The sequence below is a fragment of the Balaenoptera musculus genome, chromosome 14, assembly GCF_009873245.2.
Source record: "Balaenoptera musculus isolate JJ_BM4_2016_0621 chromosome 14, mBalMus1.pri.v3, whole genome shotgun sequence".
NCBI classification, from domain to species: domain Eukaryota; kingdom Metazoa; phylum Chordata; class Mammalia; order Artiodactyla; family Balaenopteridae; genus Balaenoptera; species Balaenoptera musculus.
This window is the reverse complement of record NC_045798.1, coordinates 43180515-43193873: the sequence shown is the minus strand read 5'-3', so window position 1 is coordinate 43193873 and position 13359 is coordinate 43180515. Positions and strand designations below refer to the sequence as shown.

The window sequence follows — 13359 nt, the reverse complement described above, 5'->3', positions numbered from 1 at the left end:
AGAGTAAATTTTATTTGGAATGGTTTGGGATTAGGGGAGCAGTCATAATACTGGGGTTCTTAAAACATTATGAAGGTCGTTATGGCAATGACTTTCGTAAATTTTTTTGGGGGGGTATAATTCAGATTTTATTGCTTATTATGTCATTCCATATAACTTTAAGTAAACAGACGTTGAGAAAATATACTGGAAGTACTAAACAGATGATGGCAATATTGGTGAGAATGTTCAAGTGTTTTACATAAGGTCCTAAGAGGCACCGCTGCCACTATCACCCCCCCTCCGAAATTTGTACATTTCATATAAAAAGAGTAAAAATAGTTCACTGGCATTTAACTAGCATTATTGGTAATGACTTTCATAAATTTTAATTCCAGTATTCTAGAAGTAGGGCCTGTATTTGGCTAGATCTTCTGTTATGTTGTTTGCATTTCCCTAATGCATAATTGGATTATAATTTTCTAATTCCTTTTTTTTTTTAATTTTCTAATTCTTAACTTCTGTCCTGGAGACTATATAAAATCAATAGAAGTTTTACTTGAAGTTGATGTGTACTAATATATGCTTTGAATAGGCTGCAGAATCAGGGTAATGGGTTGGTGTTCTTTTTTTTTTTTAAATTATTTATTTATTTATTTATGGCTGTGCTGGGTCTTTGTTTCTGTGCGAGGGCTTTCTCTAGTTGCGGCAAGCGGGGGCCACTCTTCATGGCGGTGCGCGGGCCTCTCACTATCGCGGCCTCTCCTATTGCGGAGCACAGGCTCCAGACGCGCAGGCTCAGTAATTGTGGCTCACGGGCCTAGTTGCTCCGCGGCATGTGGGATCTTCCCAGACCAGGGCTCGAACCCGTGTTCCCTGCATTGGCAGGCAGATTCTCAACCACTGCGCCACCAGGGAAGCCCCTGGGTTGGTGATCTGATGCAGCATTGCTGACCAGTTAATGACCTCTTCTGACTTGTTCTTAGTTTGACAAAGCGAGCACTCTTATAAAGTAGAAACGATTGCTGTGATGATGTAGGGATCTGTCACCTCTAATTTAGTTTGCTTTTCAAATAATCAGTATTCAGCCACCATATTCCCAGTAGTATAAGTTTGTGGGTTTGAGAATTATATTAATTAAATTAATTAATTATTTATAGCTTTAATTAATAATTCTATTAATTCCATTAAGCCAGCTCATCTGGAATGTTGGTTTCTATTTTGTGACTTTTTTTCTGACAGAATTATATATAAATAGATTTTAGATATTTTCTTTCCATCTTGAACAAATATCTCATTGTTTTTTACTCCAGAAAAAAAAAAGACTGGCAGAATATTTACTTTACAGTGGAAAGCATGTTGCTGCAGAAACACACAGACCTAAATAAAAGTATAACAAGAATATTAGAAAACGGATTATGCTAGCTTCATTCTCTTTTCTTCTCAACGTGGTGTTCATTCACACGTTGAATTTTTATAATTAACAGTAGGATATTCATAGTGCTGGTGATTTCACTATTTTCAGGATTATTTTACGGGTGGGGTGGTAAAGTTCAAGGTATGTTTCTCAAGTTTATGTTTTTAAACTTATGAAGAGGATCATGGAATCCTAGATCCTATTCATAGCATTTAACTACTATCTCAAGTGATGTATTTTAGTACCACCTCTTGGGATGTGAGTGATGATCTGAGAACAGTCAAGATGAAGGAGACTGCTATACAGAAAAGCTCTGAAAATAGGATTCATTTATTGAGCACTTACTGTGTGCAAGGGCAGGAATTTGGAGGTAAAGTATAACTTAGAAATAGTTAACATGCTGGAGAAACGACAGTGGGAATACCTGGGGCAAGTCAGAAGGAGGACCCAATGGAGAGGACGAGGGTCTTGTACCATCTAATGACTGTTCACAAGTAAGCCTGGGTAGTAAACAGTGTGTATTACTTTCTAAGAAATGGGACCGAAGGTGGCCCGACCAAACTGAAAGACTAAACATTTAAGCCTTAGAAGTGTGTGAGGAGAAAATGTAAAAACTCAGAAGAAATAAAATCTTGCCTTGTCAAAATGTAAGCCTTTTCGTTGCTGTGACATTGATCTCTCTTGGGAAGGCCTTAGTATACTACTCTTTTAGATGTCCCAGAACGAAGTAGGCTGCCACATCTCTCTCCATATCAGCCCCTCTAAATGTTCACACTGTGTTAATCCACGTGTTTTAAGACTGAGTATTTATGTAATAACCCAAAGAAATTCAGAACTGGTACTGTGTCCTAGTTTACATTTCAGTTCCAGCTCTTTGAATTACTAAAGCCTGGCTCCTTTGGTACCCAGCAGTATTTCTTTCACATCTCCAGTCTGGGACCATACAACGAGTAATCAATTACTAAGGTACATGAGAATAGTGCTTAACGATTTGCAAACGGCTTTCTTGTATGTGACTTCATTCTAAGAAAGCTTTGCAGGGCCCTTTGTAGTATCAGATACTGGGTTAGATAGATGGTGCGGGCACAGGTAAATTCCTTGTCCTTGGAGGACTCAGTCTCGTGGAGGGGGCAGACAAGTAACCTGAAAGATAAACCCCGATGTGTGATAACTCCTGTGATACTCTGTACACACAGTATAAGCAAGCTGAAGGGGGAGGGGAGGAACTGTGATTATACCTATCCTACAGATGAGAAAAACTGACCCTCAGAGAGGTTAGGCAGTTTCTCAAGTTCACCTCACCACTGAGGAGTGAAGTTCCAAGTCCAGGTCCAGGCCTCTTTTACAGTGCTACTTTGGGGGCTGTCATTTATAGCTGAAGTTTTGTTTTGTTGGTTTTTTTGGCTGCACCGTGTGGCTTGTGGGATCCTAGTTCCCCGACCAGGGATTGAACCCGCACCCTCTGCAGTGAGGGCACAGAGCCCTAACCACTGGACCGCCAGGGAATTCCCTAGCTGAAGTTATAAAAGCAGTGCAGTTAGGCATTAAAGAAAGAAAGAAAGAAAAAGGACCCTGAAGCACAAGCATGTGGATGGATGTGTCTTTTAAAAACTAAAAGAGGCTTAATGTGATTTTCATGCTTTTGGTGTTTCAGGACAATCCAAGGGAACATTCTGGATTAGGGTGAAATAGAATGGCCCAGCACAGGCTCCAGACTGTCAGTGACTGACAGCTCTAGCCAGACTGACTGGGGGATCTTTCCTTACAGTGAAGCCAAGCTCCTGGAACCCTTTCTGCAGTGGTTGAGGGCTGACCCCCAAGGGGAGCTGCACAGTTCTGTCTGATCCCTGACTGGTTGGCAGTTGAAGACCAGCTCCCCAAGGCCTTCAGTCTTTCCCACTTCAGCCAGAGCACTTAATTAAAACAAAAAGTGAACACAGCTCTGATGCAGCTATGGCTAGTAAAAAGAACCAATAAAAATGACAGTGAAGTGCCCGCCAAATGGAAGATGTTAATGATACTAAGCCGCTTCATGGGGCAAGTCTGTACCTCTTGGCACAGGACGACAGGCTGCCCACAGAGGCTTTTCCTCACAGCGGCCCTTGGCCGCCAGCTCCCGCCCAGACTGCATGGGCGAGCTGCCCGGGCTCTGCCGACCTGGGGCCACCCGACTTCTCCCTGCAGGAACATCGCTGGGAAGTGACCACCACCAACATGTAGCCCTTTTCACTGGTGACAGCAGATAACACAAGGTTTCAAGGATACTTTGGTGACACGGGAGCAAAAAGGAGACAGGGAAAAGGCACAGGAGCAGAAAAGTAAAGGGGAGGGAAGTAGCCAAGGTACCTCCAAGCTTACTGGACATTTGGAGCAAACCCAGCATTCTCCATCAGTTCTAATTAGACTTACCAAAGGGTAGACCAAGTTAAAGCTAAGAGAATAATAACTCTGAATTACCCTTGGGCAAGTTACTTAGTTTCCCATCTGTTAGATGGGAAGAATGGGAATCCAGTTTTTCCTCGGTATCCTTGGAGAATTGGTTCCAGGACCCCTGCAGATGCTCAAGTCCCGTATGTAAAATGGTGTAGTATTTGTATATAACCTGCACACACCCTCCCTTATATATTAAATCATCTCTGGGTTACTTATCATAACACCACGTAAATGCCATGTAAGTAGTTGTAAATACAATGTATTGTTATAGTTATAAACACAAATACTATTATAAATACAATGTAAATGTTATGTAAATAATTGCTGGTGCATGGCAAATTCAAGTTTTGCCTTTTGGAAGTTTCTGGAATGATTTTTCCAGTATTTTCGATCTGCGGTTTGTTGAAACTGTGGATGGGGAACCCATGGATATGGAGGGCTGACTGCACTCCAGTTGTGAGTGGTAAAAGCCCATAGTAAGTGCTCAATAACTGACAGCTTTTAAAAAATTTCAATTGGTTAGAGATTGCTGACAGGCTAGAGGAAAAGTAGAGGGATTGTATACAATTTCCAGCTGATCCTCAATATTCTCCTTTAAAGCTAAGACCGTGGATCCAAAAAAAAAAAAAAAACCCACAAAATATTTATAAACACAGGTGAAAGAATGGAAATATGCAAAGAAACCAGCTGGAGGACCCACATCTATGGTAAGAACAAAATAACGATAACAAAAAGGCAAATAATAAAAGAGAAAAATGTGTATTAAATTCTAGGTATCCCTGTTTGAGCCAGTGTATAACTCACTGAAGTATAAAAATAAAATTAAATCTGCAAGCTTTTATTCTCTCCTTTATACCATGAAGAGGATAATTTAAGTATATATAAAATGTTTAACGGATTAATTTTGGACTACCTTTTAAGTAGATCTTAGAAAAAAGTTGAAATGGCTTACAAGTATTGACAATATGTCTTCAGTGTTCAATAAAAGTATCCATCTCATTAAAAAATACACAATTTGATTTCTTTTAATTATAAGCAATAAATTTATAGAAATTGATCTCTTTTTATTTGTAATTTTCATTAGAGTGTCGTGATTCCGGTAAAGTATATTCTAAATTGATTTGAATAAACAAAATATCTTAATCGTATAGAATATGGAACTGAGATCTTTTAAACTTTTATCATTAAAAACAATACATGTGACCAGATGATAAATTGCAGGTTTTGTTTTTTGGGTTTTTTAAATAATAGTTTTAAAAACATTCTCATGGCCACTTTACAACCAGAAAAGATCTCATCCAGATACAATAAAGAATATGAAACTTTCTGGCAATGTATTAAATAGAACAGTGGCACTCTTTGTGTCAAAGTGCTAATTTGAGAGACTATGTCATGCTTTTAACTCTCTTTTCCGACGTGGCAATAAAGTACTTGCTCAACTGACATAAATCATCAAATATTTCACATTTTAGTCTTAATTTAGTTTATACCAACATGTTTAGAAATGAAGTCAGTAAATATTATTTGCATCATGAAGTACGGATTATAATTAGATTATTAGCCTTCAATGCATTGCCTTTACCAAAGATACACATGTCATTCCTGAAGAATTCGTCCCTGTGATCCATCCAGTAGCTAACACATATGTGTGGAACTTGTTACCATACATACTCAGCATACATGATTCGATCCAATCGCATAACAATCTTGTACCCTAGAAAGATTAAGTAGCCTGCCCCAGGAAGTTCAGTTAGTAAATGGCAAACTCAGGGCGTATCCCAGGGCTCTCACTTGACCATTTATTCAACAAATATTAATTCTTTTTTTTTTTTTGACTGCGCCACGCAGCTTGTGGGATCTTAGTTCCCCGACCAGGGATTGAACCCGGGCCCTCAGCAGCGAAAGCATGGAGTCCTAACCACTGGACTGCCAGGGGATTCCCATCAACAAATATTGAGTACCTACTATGTGCCAGTCACAGATGGCCCAGTAAAGAACAAGACAGAAGGTCTCATTTCTCATAGACTTGACATTCAAGTGGGAGAGACAGACATTAAAACCAACAAGAGTATCATTGAAATAGACTGAAGTGACTGGGGTCTACTCCCTCTCCATCAGTTGGGTCCCACCTGCTGAGGAGTGGGCCACACACACTGAGCGCAGGGGATCTCCTAATCCCAGAGGAGGCTCTGCATGAGCCCAGAGCAGACGGACCCGTGACTGGTCTTGTCCACTCTTCCAGGTACAGGTGGGCACTTTTAAATCAGACTTATAGTTTCCCTAATTAAAATACTGGTTTGGCCAGAACGTGCGTTCGGGTTTTTCCCGAACGCACGTTTTGGCCAACCCGATGTTAGGGGAAGGACGGTAACCTGTATAGAACAGGTCTTAGTATCGTTTCTTAAGAGCTCAGGGCGGACAGCACATCTGAGCACCTCAGCTCGTTAGGCAGGGAGAGGAGACGGAAGTCCAGAGAGATGGGTAGCAGAATCCGATCCAGAGTCAGGAAGCGCTCCTTATTCATAGGCTCAGAATCTCCTTCCTGGTCAACAAAGCCCCCTCTTCTCACTTGCTAGGTTATGTGCAACCCTTACGATGTGATAGTTTCAGACTTTATTCAGTTGATTCCCATCCCGGGCAAGGTCCTCCCATGCCTTCAGAGGACTGGGGTCTTTCTCTCAGGGACATACTTCCCCACACTGCCTCACTGATGATATCTGTCAGAAAATCTGTGCTTTTCTCCCCACTCCTATACTAGAAAGCAGCCAAGGTATTATTGATGGAATCAAAAGAAAATATCAACATGGGTGGGCACTTGTTAGTCCATATTTGTGATGCTGAAGGATCGTGGGATTAGCATTTGAGAGTGAGATCACCTGGCACGGCTGCTGGTTACTGCCCTCACCTCACTGGGTGTTAGTCTAACTTACCTAAACCAATTTATGAGAAGTCCTTCTTGATGAGACAGGCATTACCGGAATACCTGGTCAGGTGATCTTGAGAATCCCTTCTGCCCTAAGAACCTATGATTCCATCCTGGCAAAAATGTCTGCAAATCAAAATTTTACAAATCAAATGTTTGTAAATTAGATTGCAGTTGAAAGACACTGAGTGAATTCTCTTTTGGAGCCCTCATTTGTCCTCGATGTGAATTCCGTTATTGGGTCAGGCTGTTTAAAGTTAACGATACCTTGGTATACTTTCTAGTGTCTGTTGCCATTTCTGGTTGGGATTTATGTTTCAAGGATGTATGTCTTTTTCTACAATATTCAACTTAATGTGATGTATAAAGTAGTGTATCTGATTTAATGTGTCTCAACCTGCGGTTGAAATTTTCTTACTAATTTAGGGTTGTTTCCTCTTTTATTTGCTGTATGCAGAGTAGCCTCTCAAAAACTAATGGTTGAATATTTTTTAAAGTGAGAGTTAATATTTTCATGATTTTTATTCATTGGACCCTTTGCATAAGGACCATTCCTGGGACGTTGCTTCCTTTTCTCACTGCTCTATTCTCAGTGCCTGGCACAGTGGTTGGCACATTTTAAGTGCTCAAAAGTATTTGTAGAAATGAATAAAAATATTCTGTAATAACAATAAAGGTGAATTTATAATCTTTGCCCTCCTAGCCTTGAGCAGAACGGGTCTAAATATTTTACTCTCATTTGAAAAAATGAAAACTAATTCTTCAGCTGTGAAGGTTAGAAATAAAAAGCTCCTCCAATGGCACATACGGAAAAAAAGTTTCCTTAAATATGTGTGGCACACCTACTGTGTGCCTGGCACTGCGCTCTGCTCTGAAGGTCAGACGATTAAGACAGTGCCCTGAAGATTAAATCGAGTTCTGTCCTGCATATGTTGCAGAAGCAGTTTGTTCTCTTCTGTCGATTTCTTAGCACACGACAGGGATCACATGCACCCAAATAAATCAGCAGCTAGGTTAAATGCGGTGGTGGTAGCAGTGCTGTCCTAGTAGAGGTGCAGGTCTGGTTGGTGAGTTGTGCCCTCTGGGGATGACGGTGGGGCGAGACAAAGATGGACTTGCCCTGAGGTCACCACACCTGGACTTCAGCCCCTTCTGTGCTTTAGGTCTGGACTAGTGTTCACCTCTCCACCTCAGGCCTACTCAGGTTTTCTTTTCTTTCTTTTTTTTTTCCCCCAGAGCCCTCATTTCTCCTCTGCCTTTCCCTGGGTCAACCTCCAACCCCATAACAACTAAGAGAAACCCTTTTACAAAGGAATCCGTTTGATTTCGTAGAATCATCCAATATGTAGTATTTGCTCAAATTATAGAGTTGACAGTGCACAACTGCGAAATTCTTAGGGAGGGGACTCCAACTTTAGGGGGTCAGTGTTATAATTTGGATTTAGGGAAAAGAGTTCCTTTTGCTTGTCTGTCTGTCCAGTTGTCTACGTTGGGCTTTTGTGGTTATTCTGCCTCTTCTTGCTCTCCTATGTTAATTCTATCAATATTAGGATGTATCATATACTGTATTAGGAAATATCAATGACTATTGTCACTAATACCATTTTTCTTTTTTTTTTTAATTTTATTTATTTTTGGCTGAGTTGGGTCTTCATTGCCGTGTGTGGGCTTCTCATTGCAGTGGCTTCTCTTGTTTCAGAGCACGGGCTCTAGAGTGCACAGGCTTCAGTAGTTGCAGCATGTGTGCTCAGTAGTTGCGGCACATGGGCCCTAGAGCACAGGGGCTTCAGTAGTTGCAGCACGTGGGCTCAGTAGTTGTGGTGTGTCGGCTCAATAGTTGTGGCACATGGGCCCTAGAGTGCACAGGGGCTTCAGTAGTTGCAGCATATGGGCTCAGTAGTTGTGGCACGTGGGCTCAGTAGTTGCGGCACATGGGCCCTAGAGCACAGGGATTTCAGTAGTTGTGGCGCGTGGGCTCAGTAATTGCGGCATGCAGGCCCTAGGGCATGCAGGCTTCAGTAGTTGTGGTGCGTGGGCTCAATAGTTGTGGCTCGAGGGCTCTAGAGCGCAGGCTCAGTAGTTGAGGCACATGGGCTTAGCTGCTTCGCGGCGTGTGGGATCTTCCTGGACCAGGGCTTGAACCTGCGTCCCCTGGATTGGCAGGTGGATTCTTAACCACTGTGCCACCAGGGAAGTCCCATTTATCTTTTATGAGATTTGATCGTGGACTCCAGATGCCTTTTGATTGATCACAGGTACAGAAAATAAAATCAGTGCCCTCACAGTTATTTAATTCCGTTTGAGAACTTATATCTGTTCTGGCTTAGGCACAACCTCCTTGGGTTACGTTTTCTTTTAAACTTAAAGAATACTGTCTGAGAGGGCAAAGTACAGTTAATAAAGGGATATAAACCAAACTGTCTGTTTTTCCTTCTTGGTGCTTTTTTCAACTTACCTATTTCTCTTGGTTCTTATTCTCCCTTGGGCTTTACTCTTAGTTTTCACTTCAAAGGGGTGTAGAGAGAACAGAGAAGGGAAGAAGGAATTTGATCTGAGCGACGTGACACGGGGAGGTGACACAGGGAGACACAGGGAGGTGTGTGAGCAAACACCTGTGATGGGAAAGAGCATGGTTCATTCCAGAATATTCCAGAACAGAAAGGAAGTCTGTGGGCTTTGTGCATAGAGTGATGGGGAAGGGGTGAAAGAGAAAGCTGAAGGGTTCGGCTCCAGCGCTGTGGCATCTAGACCATGTTAAAGGTTTCAAACCTCATCTGTGGTCGGGGCAGTTGTGGAAGGGCTGGAAGCAGTTGTGGAAGGGGTGTAAGCAGGACAGGGTTCAACTTATTTGCCTTGTTTTGTTTTGTTAACAAGTTCTCTTTGGTTGAGAGATGTGGACCTTGGATTGCAGAGGAACTAGAGCAAGGGAGAAGTGATGGTGTCCAGGGACTAAGATAACAGTAGCAGGAGGGGGGAGAAGTAGTAGATGGTTCCCAGAAATATATGGGTGGTGTACTCCACAGGACATGGACGTCGGTGTCCGGGGGACAGGAGTTCAGGTGATGGACAGGTGAATGGTGGTGCTACATATTGAAACAGGGATCGCTGTGGGGGGGAGCCCTGGGGGTAGATGGTGAGTTCTGCTTGGGAGATGTTGGATTTGAGAGGCTCTGGGACACCCGAGGGGAATGTTGACTAAGCAGGTAGATAAACAGGTCTGGCAAAAGTCGTCTGGAGGATAATATTTGGAAGTTCACCAGTTTGTGGATGATAATTGAAGCCACTTGGGGTGGATTATTTTGCTTTAGAAAGAAATCCTAGCTAGAGAATAAAAGAGAGCCCTAAGAAACTTGAATATTGGGTAGAAGGGTAGAGAAGGGGGTGCTGGCATAAAGCCAGGGGGGCGGAGGGCACTGGTAGGTTGTAGTGTATTGGGACCAGAGGGAGTAGTGGGCTTTGTTAATGCGGCTGAGATTTCCGGAAGATGAGACCATGGTGTACGTCCTCTGGCTTCTCTGCAGAGCAGTTCTGTGGGGTGGTGGGCAGTGGGCAGAGGCCATATGGAGGGACCCGAGGGAGGGAAGAGAGGCGAGGAAAGGGGAACAGCTGGGCTGCTTTCAGGTTTGACTGTCCAGGAGAGGGGTCAGGAGAGCGGGAGCTGGAGGGAGCTGGGGCTGGAGACGAGTTTGTGGGGGATTTTATATATTTTTAACGTGAGAGACACAGGAGCATGTTTACATGCTGATGGGGAGGAGTCGAGAGCAGGAAGGAGGGGGGGTGGGGGTGGGGTCCCCGAGGACAGATGAGGTGGCAGGTTTGGGGTGGTCTTGTTAATATTTTATGTACTTTTCTAAAATCACAGAAGGAAAACACTGACCCAGGTTAGACGCAGATGACACTGCGACCTCAGCTCCCCTGCCGGCCCTCAGAGCCCCTCCTCCTCCATCCGGCCCATCGTGCTCCCCAGGGAGTCTGGGATCCTGGTCCTAAAAGATCCTGGCTCCCACTTCAAGGGCGTTCCTCATTCAACCGGAGAACATCCTTTGTGTTTTAATTGAGTCAGTGACAAAGTGGAGGATCACATTCAAGGTAGGGGCCCATTTTATCGAAAGGAAAGCTAGATAAAATAGGAACACTGCCCGAAAATGTTTCTCAGCCAGGGAGGGAATGAACAAGTTGCACGAGAATGAACGTGCTGGGTCTCAAGTTTCATAGCATGAAGATGGGCGCTTTTTTGGCATCACTTGAACTGATGTCGAGTATTGTGCATGTGCAGAGAGAGTTTCTAGATTTCAGGCTTCTATTCACTGGCTTTTTTCTGGGGGAAAAATTACTGTGACTTGCAACAAGTGTAATTTTTTAAATTTGTTTTTTTTTAATTGATAAACTTTGTTTTTTAGAGCAGTTTTAGATGCCCAAGGAAACAGAGCAGAAAATTCAGAGAGTGCCCACGGATACCATGTCCCACACAGTACAGCCTGCCCCACTATTGATGGTACGTTGTTATAATTGGTAACCCTCCACTGACACCTCCTGAGCACCCAAACTCCATAGTGTACATTAGGGCTCATTCCTGGTGTTGTACATTTTATGGGATTTGACAAATGTCCAATGACATGCATCCACCATGTAGTATCATACTGAGTAGTTTCACTGCCCTAAAAATCCTCTGCTCTGCCTGTTCATCCCACCCTCCCCTCTATTTATTTCTATGTGTGTTTGTTGGCTTGTTTGCAGCCATCTTCTTCCATGTAAGCATAGCAATTAGATTTTCAGTCTCTCCTTCTGAAGATCTTGATAGAACCTTAATAACAGCTTTGTTTGGGCTTTGAGTACTTTTGTACCTAAAAGAAAAATTCAGTCCCTGACCTGGAATTATGATTTTAAAGCAATGACATCTAATTCTGGCTTTATTCTCCTCTCTGCAAGTATTCCCTGCCCTACTTTTTAAGCTCTCTGTAGTTAACATTTCAAGGAAAGTTTTTTTTCCGTTTCTTTGCGGGGTGGCCAGGAGAGCTGAGAGATTCACCCTTGACCCTCCCAAACCACCACAGGGCAGCCAGCTGAGGAAGTGTTCTGGGCCTCTCCTGAGTCTTGCAGAGTAGATTTCTGTTCCTAAAGGGCCGGAGGAGAAGCAGAGAAGTAGCGCTTCTTAAAGGTACTGGCAACAATGTTGGCAGCAGGGGCCTTAAGAGATGGAGAAAGGTAGTTTGGGGATTAAGGGGTTAAAGTATTAGCGTTCAGGGCTCTGCTTTTTACTCATTGCTACTTTGTGCAGAAAATATGTTGCTTTAAAGCCTAGGGAAACTGGTCATTGTAAATTACGCGGTTTGAAAACTGTTGGGAAAAAATCCCAAAATGTGCAGGGAGAATTTGGACTGCAAATACCAGTGCTTCAGAGAAGAGCCCCCTGGGCGTTAAGCTTCTTGACCCTCGCATTGTGTTTCCATTACCAAGGCTTTACCCAGGTCATCTCGGTTTCCAACATCCCTCTGGATGCCTTGGAGGAGACGGGGTGGGGCTGTAAAGTGGGGATCGCTTCTCCGACGTCGCAATGCAAGGACGTCGTGACTTTTGATGTTTCTCGTTTCGCCCATGTTCATGTTTACCTGGCATTTTTCCTGACTATTTCCACTCATCCCAAGTGACAGTAGCCACGAAATCACAGGTTTGATGTGCTAGCTGTATATTCTAATACTCACTAAAACATCCAGAACTATTTAGAAGCAAGAAGATGCACGGTGCCCTGTTTGGGAACACCGGTGTCGACCACAGCCTCATAGAGCTGGAAGGTTTCCCCCCCCCCCCCCCGGATTTCCTGAAGCCCATGAATCGAGGCCCCCCCCCCGGAGGTTCATCGTGCACGTGAGGCACGGTGCCCCTTGTCCAGTCGCTCCCCGGTGCCCAGAAGTGTCAAGGAAGGGCTGCTTCCTTGCTGGTCTCTCCTCACATTTGGCTAACTCACAATTTTGTGCATCTTGGATTTTTTTTTTCTTCCCACGCAGAGGAAAATGCTCTCAAAGACTGGTCTCCAGCGTCCAGGATTGTGTAAACGGAGGGCCCCGCCCTGGGGGGGGTGGAGCTTAGAGATACCTAAATCATTTGCGTATTTCTCAACTACTTTTAAACACCTACCCGCAGGTGCTGCGTGGGCCCTGGAACGGACAGCTGTCCGTCAGACTGCCGAGGACGAAGCCTCTCCTCAGCTTATAGACTCTAGCGGGTGAGACAGACGGAAAGGGGAAATAGGTAACAGCGAGAAAATGGGATACAGTAGCAATATAGTAGCATATAGTCGGATATGTTCTACAGAACATGAAACCCTGGGGACATGACAGGTGGTTATGGGCACGCGGGGCCACTTAGATGGGGCACGAAGAGACCCACCCTGGGAAGAGTGTTTTCAGGCAGAGGGAACAGCGTGTGCAAAAGTTTTGGGAAATCTTTGGGAAATGCAGGTTAGTTTAGTTTAATTCTGGGTTGCCAAGAAGAGAATGAGGTAGACAGTAGGTTGGACCTTACTGGAGGCAGTGGGGAGATAGGGACACCGGCTTACACAGGGTAATCATGTCCCAGAATTTAGCACGGGACGAAGCAGATCGCAAAG

General features: G+C 43.7%; 1 protein-coding gene across 5 annotated transcripts in view; it reads left to right on the top strand.

Moving 5' to 3' along the window:
* The window catches only part of KCTD1 (potassium channel tetramerization domain containing 1), a 181066-nt gene that overhangs the window by 101881 nt on the left and 65826 nt on the right, over positions 1 to 13359 (top strand). Inside the window, exons 2-3 of one of the 5 annotated variants that reach the window (XM_036823131.1) lie at positions 10615 to 10841; positions 11153 to 11247. The exons of 3 other annotated variants lie outside the window; for them this stretch is intronic. In XM_036823131.1, the coding sequence (XP_036679026.1) occupies positions 11164 to 11247 (84 nt within the window). In that variant the 5' untranslated portion in view covers positions 10615 to 10841; positions 11153 to 11163. The remainder of the gene's footprint in view (positions 1 to 10614; positions 10842 to 11152; positions 11248 to 13359) is intronic. One more of the 5 variants, XM_036823134.1, reaches the window with a different exon arrangement.